General features: G+C 41.7%; 1 protein-coding gene across 1 annotated transcript in view; it reads right to left on the bottom strand.

Annotated features, from left to right (window-relative positions):
- Positions 1–991: 991 nt before the first annotated feature.
- The window catches only part of PHLPP1 (PH domain and leucine rich repeat protein phosphatase 1), a 134662-nt gene continuing 118327 nt past the window's right edge, over positions 992–17326 (bottom strand). Inside the window, exons 14-17 of the mRNA XM_075585857.1 lie at positions 8620–8736; positions 7114–7308; positions 5790–6018; positions 992–3421 (exon numbers count right to left, since the gene is read on the bottom strand). Coding sequence (XP_075441972.1) covers positions 2279–3421; positions 5790–6018; positions 7114–7308; positions 8620–8736 — 1684 coding nt within the window. The 3' untranslated portion in view covers positions 992–2278. The remainder of the gene's footprint in view (positions 3422–5789; positions 6019–7113; positions 7309–8619; positions 8737–17326) is intronic.

Genomic DNA, 17326 nt, shown 5'->3' with positions numbered 1-17326 from the left:
GACCCGAGGGAATGGGCCTGAGGAAGGGGTCTTAACCCTCAAAATATTGCCCTCAGGACAGGGCATTACTCTTCTCCTCGGGAGTTCAATTTCTCCATTCTGGAAATTAATGGCCGAGTAATGCTCTGTCCTTCGGCAATTATTACTTAATTAATGCTCGTTTGACAAGAAAGGTATCCGATTCAGCGAGATCACCTTTAAAAGTATAAGTAGAGTGGGTCGCTCTTCAAAAAATCTCCCGATGAAGCACAAGGATTCAAAACCATGATTTACTATATAATGTCACATGTTTAATCTACTCTTGTGTTTGAAGATATATGTTCTCATCTGAGAGGGCAGAGACTAATTTGCTGTTCCAATTTGTTTTGGAAGTTGATACCGGTATGTTTTTAATGTTGTCACAATATAATAAAATTAGCCAGTGTACGTGCTCTGTGATATCATATTGGAAAGATTCTTTGTGTGCGCACAACAGAGAACAGAGCAGGTCACAACAGAAATGGCACCTACAGCTGTAGCACAGAACACTGTGGGCAAGTTTTAGAACTTTGAATAATTCGCTCTCATTTAAATGAAAACAGAAATCTGGTCTGATTACATATATTGTGCTTCCCAGTTCAGATTAACCATTTTGTTTGATCAACAACTGCAACAGAACGTGCAAAAGATCCCACCAGAACGTGCAAAAGATCCCACCAGAACGTGCAAAAGATCCCACCAGAACGTGCAAAAGATCCCACCAGAGCGTGCAAAAGATCCCACCAGAACGTGCAGAAGATCCCACCAGAACGTGCAAAAGATCCCACCAGAACGTGCAAAAGATCCCACCAGAACGTGCAGAAGATCCCACCAGAACGTGCAAAAGATCCCACCAGAACGTGCGGTTGATTCTCTGAGAACGTGGGCGATGCTGCCGCATTGTTAACACATACAACAGCCTCGTGAACATTTCCCCAACTTAACAAAACCGTACAAAGTAAGACAAGGTTAATTATTTGTAAAGTTCAATGTTTATTATACCAAAAATGATCACGTGTTCATTTGTGCATTCGGCGTTGATATAACTCTGGGTAGGTTCAATCATCTAAATGAGCTTTGTACAATCATGCTGGATTGTGGTGGCAGCGATACAGAACACAAAGTCAGGGAGGGCGAGATAACATGGTCCAGCTGCAGATAATCATTGACCTTTTTTTTTTTTTGGATCCTTAAGAAAAAAAAACTTACGCTTCTTGGTAGGTTATTATCCAACACACCTCACTCACGTCAACGGTGATTTGAACTGTTATACAGCTTTAAAAAAAAAAAAAACCCTCCAATTTTACTGGTTGTGCCCTGCCAAGATTACAAAATATATTAACTCCCACGGTGCTGCACACAACAGCTGAGTACATGACGCACAATGTGGATCTCTCTCTGCAGCAGCACTGGGATTATCATTATTATGGAACACTATACATTACATAAGCTATTTACATGACCCCCTCCCACTGCTGGCGGAGGCTGCTACACATTTCTCTGAAATGAATTGCAGGCGCCTCCAGCATGTGACAGGGTTACACTTCCTAATCAACTGTTCTCTCAGAGAAAATTAGTGAAACTCCGTGATTTAAGTCACCACCGGAAAGAGTAAGCAACTCCTAAGAGTTAAGTCATAATGATCTACAAATATCTAAGCACTTTCAAAATCCTCTCTCCACCCCAAAAAAAAAAACAAAACAAAAAAAAAAAGCATTCAATGTACTTTTTCACATCCAAAAGGACCAGAGTATTACAACTTTACATTCCTTTAGCATTGCCGCACTGCCTTGTTTCTCACATAAACAAAACTATTCTTTTTTTTCTTAAAAAATATTACAAATCTGTATTATTTGTTTCTCCGCAATATATTAAACTTTTTTTTTTTTTTTTCATCAAAACCTTTTCTTCAAACTTCTCCTCTCCTCTCTTTTCCCCTCCCCCCCCCCCTTAAACATATGATATGTTACGGGAAAACAGTGATTAAAACATTTTAATTAAAGCGTCTGTAGAAGAAAGCTGGTGGTTATTTAAAAAAAAAAAAAAGGGGGGGGGAGGGGGAGATGGGGGGGGGGGGGGGTAAGTGGTGAATTTATAAAGGAAAGGAAAGTAGAAAGATGAGCTCGGGAAGGGTCCAAAAAGGGGGTAAGATCAGATGCCTCAAAAAAGTACCTAAAAAGTCTGCTCTTGACAAGTAATTGGAAGAGCAGGGGAAGCTCACAGAGTTCTTTTAAAATGAAATACAAGTCGAGTGAATGGGTCATAGTGGTGTATCATAGTAGTCTGGCAACTGGTCCATTTGATACTGCCTGTGTTGCTGTTGCTGCTGCTGCTGCTGTTCTTGATGCTGTTTCATGATCTCCTTCACCTCCTCTTCAAGTTCAGGAGGAATAATAAACTGGTCGTCCGGGTCTGGCTGCGCTGGTGCTGCAAAGTAACCCCCTGCCTTTCGGAGGGGCGCATCAGCCGCAATCTCGATCAGGTTGTGGCTCTTTTCTGGAGGTGCCACTGAGCCGTTGATTTTCCTCTGGCGACCCAAGGTGTTGGAGGAAAAGTCCTGCCTCGTGCCTGGACCCCCAGTGTCATCCTCGTTGGCGCTGATGACTATGCCCTCATCGGCGGGCTCTGGGACAGCTGCTGGTGCTTGTTGCCCTCGATTCTTGGCCCGGGAGCAGTGGATATCCACTTCAACCTCCACCCGGCTGCCATTAGAGAAGACACCCTCAATGGGCTCCTCATCTTCGCTGTCCAGCCCATTGTCTGAGAAGGCACTGGAGAAAGTGGCACTGGACAGCTGCCGCTGGAAGGAGCTGGAGAGGCAGACAGGGTGCAGTGTGCACCGCTGCTCACTGGGGCAACCCGCTGGGCCAACTCCATTCTCGTGGAGGGACACTGCAGGGTGTTCGTCTGAGGCTGTAGACCCCACTTCGCTACTCATCTCTGAGGTGGATATCTCACTGCTGATCTCTGAAGCCAGACCGCTGCTGGAAGATGGCATGCCTAGGCTGTCAGGAGCACGGTCCTTGATAACCACATTGACAGAGGGGGTGAAAATGCCCGGGCTGGGAGGGGGCACCCCACCATTCAGCTCACAGCAGCAGAAGCAGTCCTCTGTGACATTCAGCTGCACTACAACTGCACACAAGCTGCCGCTGCACCCGTAGCTTTGTGCCAGGCTGCACAACTTCTTAGAGGCTGCCTGGGCATCTGGCACGTTCCTTACAGCCTCCACCGCCTCCTCCTCCGATAGGCTGTCCCACAGGCCCTTGCTTCCCAGGATGAAGAACTCATCCTGAGGGGTGAGGGAGACCGACTGTACGTGGGGCCGGGGAATGACGCTGGGATGGAGGAAAGTGTACCCCAAAATACGCGTGGAATCCGTCACTCCGTTCACTTTCCCGTCCTGTCACACAAAAAGAAAAAGACAACGTTGGAATCAAGGCTGAGGCTTACAATTTACTGATTGAAGGACAATTACCCCACCTCCATTAAATAGTGCAATCTGTGACAAAAATCCATATGTAAATATAATACACGTTTGTCATTCTTTCTGCAATTTCCTTCAATCTTTTTAGGTCACAACTGAAAGAAATGGTTTTGCTAATCCCTTTTAAATGTTTATATACTCTTTCACTTCCAGAGGGGCGTGCAAATGGGTTATGTATTTTACTGTTATTTTGTACATACAAAGCCTCAACGTGTCTCTGCTTCCTTTATGGAGATGCTGCAGTGAAGAAAAAAAAAAAAAAAAACTGCCCAACCAAAGCATCTCCTTTTTTTTATTTATTTTAACAATACATGGAATTTTTATCATTGTGGTCGATGTGACACTTCTATAGATATAGATCTATATCCTTTCTGCTTCCAGGAGGGGTCTGCGATTCACTGAGGTGCAATGTTGTAGTCACCTCTGACAGCAAATACATTAACTTCTGCGATGCAAGAGCCTCAACATCAGTCTGAAATGCACTGCACAGATCCCCGATACGGAGGTTACTGACCTCTTTGCTTACGGAGGAGAGTCGAACAGCGAGAGGTTTAAGCAAGTATTAAAGCCCAATTTCCGGTTACCAGTTTAGAAAGCCTCCTTTTATTCTGCCAGCTGCAGTGCCGCGTTATTTATGCTTCAATTACTTTTTTGCACTTGGTGCAGGGGATCTTTTCCCAGGCTGGCGAGTGGGAGGAGTGAATGGCCTCACAGAGAGCAGAGGAGGAGGAAAAGGAAAGGCGGGTGGGAAGAGAGAGCTCATTTGCGATTCTGGAACGCTGACACAGGCCGAGGATTCCCAACCCCACTCTGCAGCTCTATTCTAAGGTTAAACCTTCTCTGTGCAGTCTGCAACCTCTTGACAGAGGACGGCATTTGTTGTTGTGGGAGTCTCGCCTGGAACTGCTTTGCAAAATTTAATTCAGATCTCATCTGCATCATTATATTTTATGCGTCACCGAAATACTTGAGCCAGAACTCCCATTTCCCTAAACAAGGCGAGTCAATTACACGTAAACTCATTTGGAATGTGAGATTATGTATGAAAGCCTCTAAGCGGCTGTCGATTTCCCAACACAGAATAAAGACCAAATATAACTATTTGTCCACATAAAATAATTTGTGTCAGAGAATTAGGCTCGTCTTTATAGTTTATTTACCACATATACCTGAAGCTGACAACCGCTCAGGGGTATGCGTTAATTAAGTCTAATCTACGAAGATCTCTCCATCACGCAGTCGTTGCCATCTGCTTACATAGAAAACATCATAAGCCCCAATTAAAATGGTTACGGTTGCCCACCGGAATGCCTTAAAGCTGCTGTTCAAGCAATATCCCATGTGTGTTTTTTACATGTGTTTTTTTTTTTTTAAATAAATCAGTTCTGTACTATGAGAAAATACTTGTAGCATTTTTTGAAAAAAAAAATAAATAATAATTTTAAAGATATTTTTAATGTATTCTAAGGTAACAAACATTTTTGTTTCTATAGCAACCATTTACAAATTCACATCCCCTTCCACACCTTAACATCTCCTCTCACTCCCGCCTACAAGACTTCTCCCATGCTGCCCACTCTCTGGAACTCCCTACATGCATTCAGACATTCAAAACTCTCTGAAAGGCTTCGTTTAAAAAGGAAAGTTATCTGGGATACGCCAAACATCACACCCCCCGCCCCCAACCCTATTGGTAGCAGCTGTGTGAGTGGACTAAATCACCCCCATCAACACTCCCAAACCTTAATAGGACCTCCATCCTGAGGCATACTCCATCACACAATGACCAACCACTTTACTTTATTCCCTCTAGACTGCAAACTCACGAGCAGGGCCCTCATTACCTCTTGTATCTGTCTGCGCTCGTTTGTCCATATCGATATGTCATTCTGTTTATGCAATTGATGTCACTCTGTACCCCTACTGTACCGCACTGCGGGATATGTTGGCGCTTTACAAACAAAATGACAATAATAGCAATAGGATTTCTAGATACTCCGATTATGCACTTTTCTTTTTAGTTTTTAACTGGGGGCTTTCGTATGAAGAGAAGTGATCCTGCACCAGCACTTCCAAGAAATGCACAAACTGCTTTGATATACCTGTTAACGACGTGACCGTTAATTGTATTATTATAGCTTGGAACTGTGCAAAGACCCGCCACAGCGCACAGAAAAATTAAATAATCATGTTGCTCAAAGGGCCGTCAATCTCCGAAACTGCGCATGGCCGAGACACAGCTTAAAGCACTGGTTTTGAAAAGCACAGGTTTGGATGCTCTTACCTCTGTGATGATGGCCTTATGCTGTTTCACCCTCTTTAACTCCTCCTCAAAGCTGACGGTGTAAGATTTGGACAGGTTGAGCGGCTTCCCGTCTCTACAGAGAACAGTTTGGCACTTGCCCACGTTGGCGGAGGTCAGCGTGAAGCAGCCCGCGGGGTCCATGGGGTCGTGCTTTATGTGACAGAGGACAGCAGAGCCTCCCAGTTTCTGTCCAGCGGTGCCTAACTTCCTACAAGTAAGGAAGAGAGATTTCGCAAAGGTCAGACACCAGCCCATTATTAAGACAAACATTGGCCTAACAATTTCTTTTTTTAACATGGGAGTGCAGCTTCCAAGTGTCTTCTGAAAAGAAGTCGAATTTAATGGTGAGCTTGTCTAGAAGCAAGTAATTCAGCAGTGGTGTCATGTACTATTGCCTTAAACAGTCTACAGGAAAGCTGCAACTGCAATCACTACGATCACTGCAATCAGTTACTACCAAGGTCTGAATCAATAGGTTTATTTGGTATTTTTAAAATGCAGCAGACTGTGCAACACAGTGATCCGCAGATCCTCTTGCAGACAAAGGTTTAAAGGTATTATACAGCAAACCATAGTGATCTCTGATCATGTGTAACCTTGGATAAATTCCTCGGTCCCGTCGCTCAGGCTTCAGAAATACAACTGTAATCATAGATTAAGGCTCATATTTGCCATGCGGTGCTTGTCCATGAGACACCTTCCAGCACCGGAAGACACACTGCAGCCACTTTGAATGGTGTTTGCAGTGTGTATCCCGGTGCCGGAAGAGCTCTTATAAAATATCCTCACTTAAGAAATGTGAGCCCCAATGTGTGTGTTTGTTTTGCATAGTCCTGTATTAAAAATAATATATATTATTTATAAATTGTCGATTATGCAATTCTTAAAATCGATATTTGGTAAGGACAAGGAGTGGCCTAATGGCGCCATTTTGTATGTGGGAGAGTCTGATTTAATACTGCGCGGCACATTCCATTTGACTGCAAAGTCACAATCTGGATGTGCTCTGGACACCACAAATAAGTGAGTTTTTCAGGGCAGGGAATAATAGCTAAAGCACTGTGTGCCTGGTCAGTGTTGTACTAGAATTAATATATATATAATAAAATATATTATGTCAACATGTTTCGTTGCCTGTACCTGTAATACCCGTAATACACTTCCTCTGATATATATATATATATATATATATATATATATCAGAGGAAGTGTATTACGGGTATTACAAGTACAGGCAACAAAACATGTTGACATAAGGAGAGCTGATCAGCTAAGAAAGGAGCAATGAGAGAAGAGTGGTCACCTCTGCATGACGAGGAAGGTATTCCCCATGTACTCCTCCTCGCTCTTGGTTTTTTGCAGTTCGTCAGCCAGGATGTCGCTCATGGTGCACTGCAGCAGGCTGGGTACCTCCACATTACGGTCCCCATCAAACACGCCGTACAGGGCTTCGCGGTTATCACACAAGTTGTTGACCAAAAGGGATGCCACACAAAGCCTAGGGATGAGGGAAGGGAAAACGCTTTAACTGATGGTATGACAACAGCGCAGGTCTCAGGGAGAAAAATGTCCCCTCGACGTTAAAAGATGGTCCCTTAGACAGGGATTTAACCCTTTAAGTGCCCCCTATGGCACTCGCGATCACCGCTTCGTCACGGATAGTGTAACACAAAGATAAATCACGTTTTGCGCTACACAGCGCGATTCCACCTTAGAAAAACTAGCAGGGTTATTATACCCAGTGCCAGACCCCATGATGTAGTAGCTACGTCTAAAGGGCACCCATAAAGGGTTAGAGAACTTGTACAGTTTAAGAAGTTCACACAAATAGGTTAAAAAATGTATTATGTATTCCCATTCCCATCAGTTCTAGGAGAGAACAGGATACATCTTTTTGGGGGGGAGGAGGAGGGGAGGAGGGGAACTACCAATACATGGGGTAGGGGAGATACAGGAAACATTAAAGGAGAGTATTAAAAGGCAAGCAAGAAGGTTGGTTCTAGAAAACAAAGCTTATTTATTCCAAGTGATGCTGGGACGCTGCATTTCCACGTTCCATGGGTTTAGCGTACTAGGGAAGTCTGTTTTCCCAAGTGCTTTGGGGGTTGTTCTGCGTTAAATCCTTTCCAACAGGTGGCCAGCAAGCAGTTAACATTCCCCCGAGCTGACATCATACTTCCCATGCAGCCACTTGAAAGCAAACCTTTCAGCCACCAATGTAGGCAGCCGAAATGTCAGGCTCTCTCCTATGAGAAGTAGACCGCTGTGCTATGGAGGCATCCTGCATCGGTTACACCAGTGCCATAGTAACCACAACTAACAAAGGAGACGTGGGAGGGGCAGCTGAAGTCACAGCCTGCCTGCTTTGTAAAGTGAAGTCAGTGACTCCAGTTTCACACGGAGAAAGGGATGTATACCCAAGTGCCCATTCTTTAATGTGTACATTCACCCTAAGGTTCAAAAACGCTACCAAGGCACATTTGAATCCTATTATTGTAGAGTTACCGTTACTCTTAAATTGCCGCATATTTTATGGTATTAAATGTAGGCCCTTCTCCTCACACTAGCTGTTTCCATGACAACCGATAAGTGCCCTCCTCCCAAGTCTCATTACTAGTTAGTTTTCAGTGTGTTGACCGAAAGTGACCGAGGATAGCAGGAGCGGGTGTGGCGTTGCTAGCGAGATGAAAGAAGCTCTTTGCAGAGTCTGACCGTCAATAATTTGCCAACAGCAATTCACAATTGGGATTTTTCGGATTATAACAACCACACAGGCATGCACAGTACAGTCAAAGCTGACGGGACGTACTTATTCTTAACTCCTGATGCCTCTGTGTATCCATGGCTCCACACAGCTGGGGCGCCGGACGCTTCGCTGGCAGAGAACCCACACGAGGGCTGGTCAATCTTTAAGCATCGAATGTTGCTATTTAGAGATGAAAAAACACAATTTTATATTATATTAATATATATATATATATATATTTTACACACGCGCCAAAATAGATTTAGAACTTTGCTAAAAGCTTAAAGGTTATATAAAAATATGTTATATAGGTATACATGACCAAACCTAATCATAAATTGTACAACACAAACAAAACATACTCCTTATGTTGCTAGTTCAAGTATCAAACAGACAGAGGATCAAAGCTAAATTAACGTCCAAGTTGCAGTGATCTAGGTTCAGCAAAGGCAAAATAAATATACATACAATACCACAGTACTGATTTGCTGTGCATACTTTTGTGAAACTGAAAATGGTGGGGTGATGTGACCAACGCATGAAACCGATGGAAAAAAGTCAACGTTTAAGGGAATTTGTAAAGGAAAAATATTTTGGTGGCATTAGTGAAACACGGTTTAGTTGTAAGTATATGCAGTGTAATGTAGGTTATTTTTCCCTACTGTATATGGGTTTGAAGTGCCAAAACAATGAAACAATCCACAGAGAAAGAGAGACTGCATCCCCACAATGGGAATCTTTAAGCCAACATTTGAAGTGGCTCTCCAGCAATTCAAAGTATGTGTATTATCTTCAATTCACACTGTCAGTACAGTAGGTTGAAGCAGCAGTTCAAGCAATATCCTACATGTGTTTTTTTTATTTTTTATAACTCAATCAGTTCTGTACTATGAGAAAATGCTTGTATAAATAAAAAATAAAAAAAATGTTTGACTTGAATGTTTCTAATGTAGGAAGCATTTCCAAAGTGACAGCCCCCTTCCCCTTCTGATTGGCTCTGGCTCTTGAGCCCCGCCCTCTCTCTAGCAGTGCACCAATTGCATCTAATAACTGCCCAGTCAATCATATTCAAGGACAACATTGCCCAAAATGCTGTGCAAGAACTGAATTAAATAACCCTGAGCAAGGGATCGATTACAGGAGAACGGATCGATTTGCAGCTTAGCTAATCACTTGTCAGTGTGCAGATTGTATTGATGCACATATTGAATGGGGGAAAAAAAAATATATATATATTTTTTTTTTAAACGGCAGCTTGAACTGCAATTTTAACAGCATTCTGCAGCTGGATGGGCACCCCACCCACTGCCTAAACATTAAGTGAACTTTAGCCATTGACAATATATTGTAATTCTCATTTGAAAAGGACAATTTGCACCCAAACCAGAAAACCTTCCCAGTGTAAGGCCAAAGTTACTGCGGGCTATAAATTCATGACAATGCAAACCAAGCAAACTATTGGCCGAATCATCACCCAGCCTTTATCTGTAAGGAAAAGTCTATGTTTAACAGATTCCACCCTAACAGAGTGCAAATGAACCCACGTACAAAGCTGTAAAACATGGCAAGGAAAATACATTCACAAAAATACCAGGTCTTTGTCAAAAATTCTTTACCTTGTCCAGGACCAAGGGAATGACCTGCAAGGTAATGCAACATTTTGGCCCTTATCCCAGAGTGTAAACAGGTTGGAAAAATCCACTTGTCCACTGTTCTAGGACGAGTGAAAAGTAGAGGACAACTGGAGCGAAAGAATCATGGCTTCTGCAGAGCTGTCACTGCCTGGCTTACGGAAGTTGCACTCCATAATACCCTGTATAGTGCCATGCAAAGCATTGTGGGGCGTGACCTCGGGAAATAGAGCGGTGATTGAATGCTCTGCTTCGAAAGGCGTTCTGCAGCAGTCACGGTCTTTCCTGCACCAGCCTCCACGAGAGAGGTTGCCCGTGGTGGACGGAACTGAAAAATGTGTTCAGCCCATACACTCTTTGCAGACACCCTGTGTAGTCAAAAGGCCAAATAGCAAGTAAGATTTCACTACTCTTAAGAAGTGCCACATCTAATGTTAAGGGCAGTGCCTCTAGGCTAGGCAGCTGTGCATTCAGTTAACCCTTTTGTGCCAAAATGCAACACAGAGGACTGAGGATCTAAGGGGAGAGGCCAGTTACTTTTCCTATTGCACAACGAGCCTGATGAAGAATGCAGGTTCCTTTATAGGACATTTTTTTTTTTTAGCACATTACAAATCTTGTCAACTAAAAGCCAATTGAAAGGCACAAATCAGCAAACAGTGCTTGGATTATCTAGACTTTAAACTGCATATTCTGCCCAATGTAACGAGATTAGGCAAGCGTATTATACAGACAACCTTTTTTTCCACTCCTAAAAAGAACACATTGCTAGCTCTACTATATCAGGGATTTTCAAATGTTTCCTTATTACAGACTACTTTAAAAGTTGCTAAAGGTGTTTGTGACCACCATGATTACTTAAATAATGTCGTCAGTATATTTTATTAACAATAAGCAACAAATCCCAGACCAAAGGAAAAAGAAAACGGTGTATAGTGGCACACTTTGCGCTTGTTCATTGTTTTCCTTGGGTGAGTACCCCACCGATTATATAATCACAATGACAGTAGACCAATGCTCAGAATTAGACTGTTAAGACACCAAATCGGAGAAATACTTTGAGGGTGAAGTAAATTGGTAGATCACCTGAAGTGTGCAAAGTGAATAAATGCACCCTTTATGCAATGATCGTAAATGCAGACAATAATCTTCATTTATTTATTTATATATATAAATATACATATACATATATATAAAAAAGAACTCACTGTACAGATGTTCTGAGACGTGATTACCAATTGATGGATGATGGATGCAATTAGTATGAAATGGTCTCAGTGATACTTAAAAATTTTTTTTTTTTTTAAATAAATAAAAGTACAGATCCACAATTGTGTTTTAAATTTAATTTACAAATCAAGGAAAATTAACACACAAGATGCCAAAATACAGAACCCATACATGGCGATTGAAACAGAAAAGCTCCAAGATGCAGGCACATACATGCAAAAAAAACAAAAACAAAAAAACAAAAAGAAAATACATTTATTGCAGAACTGTTGATAATCACCCTGCATGTATACTGCTTTGATCCTTTGAATTATTGAACTTCACAGTACACAAACACATATTTGACTGTACATCACAGCTGAAAGCTAAATGGCATCAAAATTATTAATTATGATTAGTTATCACATCTGGTGGATATTGCTAATGGAAAAGTACTGAAATTAAGGATATACAGATCTTCATAAGATATTATGCCATAAAAAATGGCTAATAGACCAAGGAGACCCGATATGTTGAAAGATGGGGATTAAATGAGATGACAGACAAAAATAGTATACGGCGATCAAATGGGATGCATATTCAATTACAATATTGCAACATAAAGGTAATAACAGTCAGGGTATAGCGCAAAGGAACAAACTCATTCCTTAAGGAATGAGCCTAGATCAAAGTCTAGGCTGAGCCCCAATGGGGATAGAGTTTTGTGCTGGTAAATCCAGAAGGTTTCTTCTAGAGATTTGCAAAAGTTCCATTCACCCCCCTCCAATGGGGTTCAATCCTTATGCATTTAATCCTTATGATCTTCTACCAATTTACTACACCCTCAAAGTATTTCTCCGGTTTGGTGTCTTAAAATAACTACAGTCTAATTCTGAGCATTGGTCTACTGTCATTGTGATTATATAAATCGGTGGGGTATTCACCCAAGGAAAACATTCAACAAGCACAAAGTGTGCCACTATACACAGTTTTATTTTTCCTTTGTTTTTTATATATTTCACGAGCACCGATTGAGGAAGAACAGCACCGAGGAGGACAACCTTTTCTCTCTAAGGACCAACAAAGTATCTGGACAATCCTCGTGACCTCCTGTCTGCAGGACTTCCAAATCTTTAGAGGTGGTCATTTATCACACCGTTATTTAAGTATTATCATTTGTGTTTGTATTCATTTTATATATCACTTGTACTGTATTTCACGCACGTGTATATCACATTATTAGGGTTATAGCGCTGAGGTTGAACTTTTTTTTTCTTCCAAATCCCAGACCAAGATGTAAAACTAACGGAGATATACTGGCAATAATAGAAACACCACTGACTGCAGACATCACCACTGAAGTCTGTGAGCCTTATATTACCCTCCTGCTGCCAACGTGGCTTGAAATGCAATGGGTCGCAAACTTAGATCAAACCCTGCGTCACATTCAAGTTTCCGGGATCCTTCAATGTCTTGCGTTCCTCTTTTTTTGCTACCACCAGGCCCCTACGTATTCCCTACAATCGGTGTTGTGCTTGATTTAGTGCGAACACACACACCTCTGAAAGGATTATTCCCTCATTGCCCTTCTGGAACGTAAAACAGGATTTCAATAGCATTTTCACAAAACACTTCTTATACCCCATATTAAAAGATACACTTCGGGGGCAATTCTATATTCACCAAAGTAGACTTTTTAAGCAAAACTCTATTGAAGTCTATGGGGCTTTTCACCAGGAAACTTCACAAACGGCCGCTCCGTAATAGAATGAGGCCCTCCCTACATGGATTAACTCCCACCACCATCCTCAAAACTGGTTCGTATCCCAAGTACAGCAGAGAAACGATGCCACAATTGGCTTCAAGATGTCACCTTTCTGTCCTGACACCCTTGGGTGCATCTGAAAAAGGACAAACAGTGCTATTTTGCAGTGTCAGGCGCGAAGAGGAGCAAAAAATAAAAAGGTATTTACAGTACAGTCCGGTGACCACAGTACATACCACAACGATGACCTTTACTGGTCTGTCTTCAAAGTCTTTGGAGTGAACATGTAAACGAATTACAGGAGAATTTGTTGAGCACAGGTAATATTTACAAGCGCTTCACTCCGAATTGTTGTGAAAGCACATTTAGACCATCTACTGGCAAAGGATAAATGGCATATTTCATTGCAATGTGTTGCAGCTGTTCGTGCTAATGAATGGATTATATACCAAAAAAACCCTGACAAACGTGTTCCAGGTTTTCTCCAGGGAAAGGGTCAAAAGGGGTCAAGGGCAATATCCAATTTGCAGTGCTGGACATAAGACAAAATTCCACCCCACTTTCATACCAGCTTTGTAGAAATATAAATAGAACACACATACAAAACAACTCTCTCCAGGCATTTGAAAGGCTACAGAAAATGCCTTCACTAGTGGCTATCCATAAAACGTCAAGGGGCATTTTAAAACATGAAACACTTTGAATAGACATTAATGATTGCATTTCTGTGCACATGAAAAATCACTGAAGGGACAAGGTCAGAACACGGCCCCAGATTACTTATTCTGATACACTTTACTCGGACTGCATTTGGGTACAATGTACAGAGTGACCAGGTCACTCACCCTTAGGAAGCATGAGGATCAGAGATGTGCAAACTCCGATTCAGTTTGATGTGGTTTTCGTCAAACCTTTTTAAAAGTTCAGAAGAGCTGTAACACGTTTAGCTAAATGCTTTAAAGTTCCCCGTTATCCTTTCTTTACAGCGGCAAAAGCGCCGTCCCGTGACTTAAAACATTTGGTAAAAAGTTTGAGCGAAAAGTACGACCATTTGGCTATATAAGCGTACCTGCCGCTCCACCACCTCCATCAGTTGTGATTGGGAGTGTGAGGGGAGCAGGGGAGTTAGTTGGATATTTGAGAGAAAGGGGGTACGGGTGAGGAGGCGAGAGCAAGGCGGGTGAGGGGAGAGAGCGAGGAGAGAAGGAGGAAAATAAGAGATGGGGAGTTTTTTTTGTTTAATTCCCCCCCACTATAATGGAGGCTCTTATTAGGCTACCGTATGAAGAGTATGACTAGAGAATGTGTCACAGCTACCATAAAGTTAGCATGCAGAAAAAAAAAGCCGACATCTCCAGAATCCCAGATGCCGAAATCCCCTTTGCCTTATAACATATTTGGAAGAAATTGTTAAATTAGCTCAAGAAAAAAAAGGGGGGGAGAATTGTAATAAAGATAACTCGTCGACAGCAGCATTAGAGCCTCTTGAAGCATCTATGGCCTGAATAAACTGAAGGTGCTGCAGGTCTCTATTGCTGCGGGGGCCAGCAGAGTTAGAAAAATAGAATGAACTGCAAGGAAATCCCTGCTATGGATCCCTCAGATCGCTGGGAGATGTGGCAAACCAGAAGATAATGTGGGGAAACAAAATCTGCAAACTCTGCACCCAAAATAATGACCTCAGCCTATGGAATAAATAACCTGGAAACACCTCGTCTGTATAAAAGTCCCCGATGTTAAAACAGTGAGAGGAGCCGATACTACACAGTAATAATATATATGTGAACAGAAGTCCCTCTATAAGTACTCAACCTCTAGTAGGTTTAAATAATAATGTATAATAGTCTATTGAGAAAAAAACAAAAATGATTAAAACCTATAAGTGCTTTGAGAACCTAAAATGCTCTACTAGAGTTAAGATCTGAATAGATAAACAGTCCTGTAGGGGTTAAAAGATAGTAACCTCAAATACATATAATCTCATAGTAGATATACCTATATACTATGTAATAAGGCTTGGTATATAATATCCCCTATATATTAGGGCATATAGTTGAACTGTAGGCTCTGTGCAGTAAATGTGCACAATCTATTGATCAAAACAAAGTGGATATGACATTGGCCAATCAAAAAGGGGCAAAGGATAAAAATATAAATATATAGTTGACATAGAACACCTTAGTGTATCAGGCGTATAATGTGTTCTATATATATGTGTCATAGATTAGAGGGTCCCTGCTTGGTCTAAGTGACCAGTACCTGATAGTATCAGGGTAGTAATTCCCCGAGAAGTGATGCTGAACACTCTCTGTCCGGTTTCCCTGTGGTGTAAACAGCCCCGTTGGTGAAAGACAAACAACTACAGTGCAACTTAAAACTAGATCAATAGAAGAGCTAACTAGAGCTCGTGGCTGCCTCCTGGGGCCCACATCTTTGTTACATTTGGCTAGTAGAGTCTTGAGCAATAATGATGTTACTGCCAATACACTTTGAGACCGAGTGTCTCGGCATCTGTCGCGTTGATGACGTCAGCATCTATGCATCATTCTAACACGACACGTGTTCCGTTCCTATTGGAACTTCTCCGGGGGTGGGCGGGACTTTACTTTCCCTACTTTCTTATAGTCCCTGGTTGCCATGGTGATCACGCCCACATACTGAGGCTAGCCAGGCTATTAATCCAATCTGGAAGCCTTGGTTGTAAGCGGAGATCTGCCACGTTAAAAAGGAAGGACTATATATCTCTTGCACATAAAACCTTAATTAAACTATATGGCAATCAATGTTCACATAATGAGTGAATGATTAGTCTTTACTCGAATGAAGCAAAGTTATTAGTGATGTGGAGATATAATGAATGGGCTGCTGATTCTGCCGTCACAAATAACATGACCGCACAGACTAATGAATACCTGTGTGCAAACATGGAACAGAAACTTGTTTTAGGATTAATATATGTAATGTGATCTTATTATATTAATATCAAAGATGCTACAGTTGTTACCCTATACAATATAAGTGTGTATATCATTTGTTTTTATTCTTTTGTCCACAGATATACTGTATATCTGCTGGACTACTGATCTTCACAGGGTAAATGCAAGGGTAATTTTAGACACCGTTATTTTGTATTGATCGGCTTGTTCTGTTTACTCCTGGTTATATCTCATTTAAACGTTGTATGGATCCAACCCTCGTTATATGTTCTTCTATTTTGGGGTTGCTTTTTATGTGATGTTAACAAAGTAGATGTTGCTCATAATGCAGTAACCATGCAATATAGATACGTCTATCTCATATGGTTGCTGAAAAATCTATTCATGTTAATAAATCACTATAAATTGTCCACAATTGTTGTAGATCTATTGATCTCCTTTTAGTAATACAACTCTAGATATAACTATTTTGATGGATATATACAGACTTGCTTTATTTCCTTACAGTTGAGGACTAAAAATGGATCTCATAGAAATGCTGTATAAGCAAAACCCCTCTTTTAACCCTTTAGGAGTTATTAAAGTTCCCAAGGGGTATATCCATTTTGCTTCCATTTTTAATAAGGCATTATCTAAATCGCCCTTCCGTATCCCTAACGAGGAATGGTCTATTCCTTGAAATATGATATGTTTAGGCTCACCACTGTGTACCTGGTTCACATGCCGAGCTACGGGGGTATCCAGAAAGTTTATAATATAGTGCCCACGTGCTCTAGGATGCATGTTTTAAATTGACGTGACGTTTTGCCAACGTACTTCTCTCCGGAGAACAAGGGTGCATTACGCGTAATTAGCTTAAAAGCAGCAGCTCCACTCCCTCGTTTTCAGCTTTGGGGACCCGCGGTTCTAGAGATGGTGTGAAAGTTACTGGGTTTAAATCTCCCACTAGGGGAAACAAAATGGCTGTAAAATGTTGGGCTGTGGGGGGGCCATACAATTTACCTTTAAATATCAGGAAGTAATGCTGGTAACGTCACCAGCATGTCGGGAACGGGTCCCAGGTTCTAGAAATACTGTGATTCAACTCTGAAAGCTCCCCCTCCCCCTGTTACCATGCTGTTGGGGGAGGATTGCTGATTTGAATGCATACTGTATCTTGGAGGAAAGTGCACCCAAGATCAAGCACAGCTCCAGAATTCAACAAATAGTATATAACACAGAAAGCAGAC

Source organism: Ascaphus truei, chromosome 2 (genome assembly GCF_040206685.1).
Source record: "Ascaphus truei isolate aAscTru1 chromosome 2, aAscTru1.hap1, whole genome shotgun sequence".
In the NCBI taxonomy this organism is placed as follows: Eukaryota; Metazoa; Chordata; class Amphibia; order Anura; family Ascaphidae; genus Ascaphus; species Ascaphus truei.
Note: the sequence above shows the minus strand (reverse complement) of the source record. Positions and strands in the feature narration are given on the sequence as shown.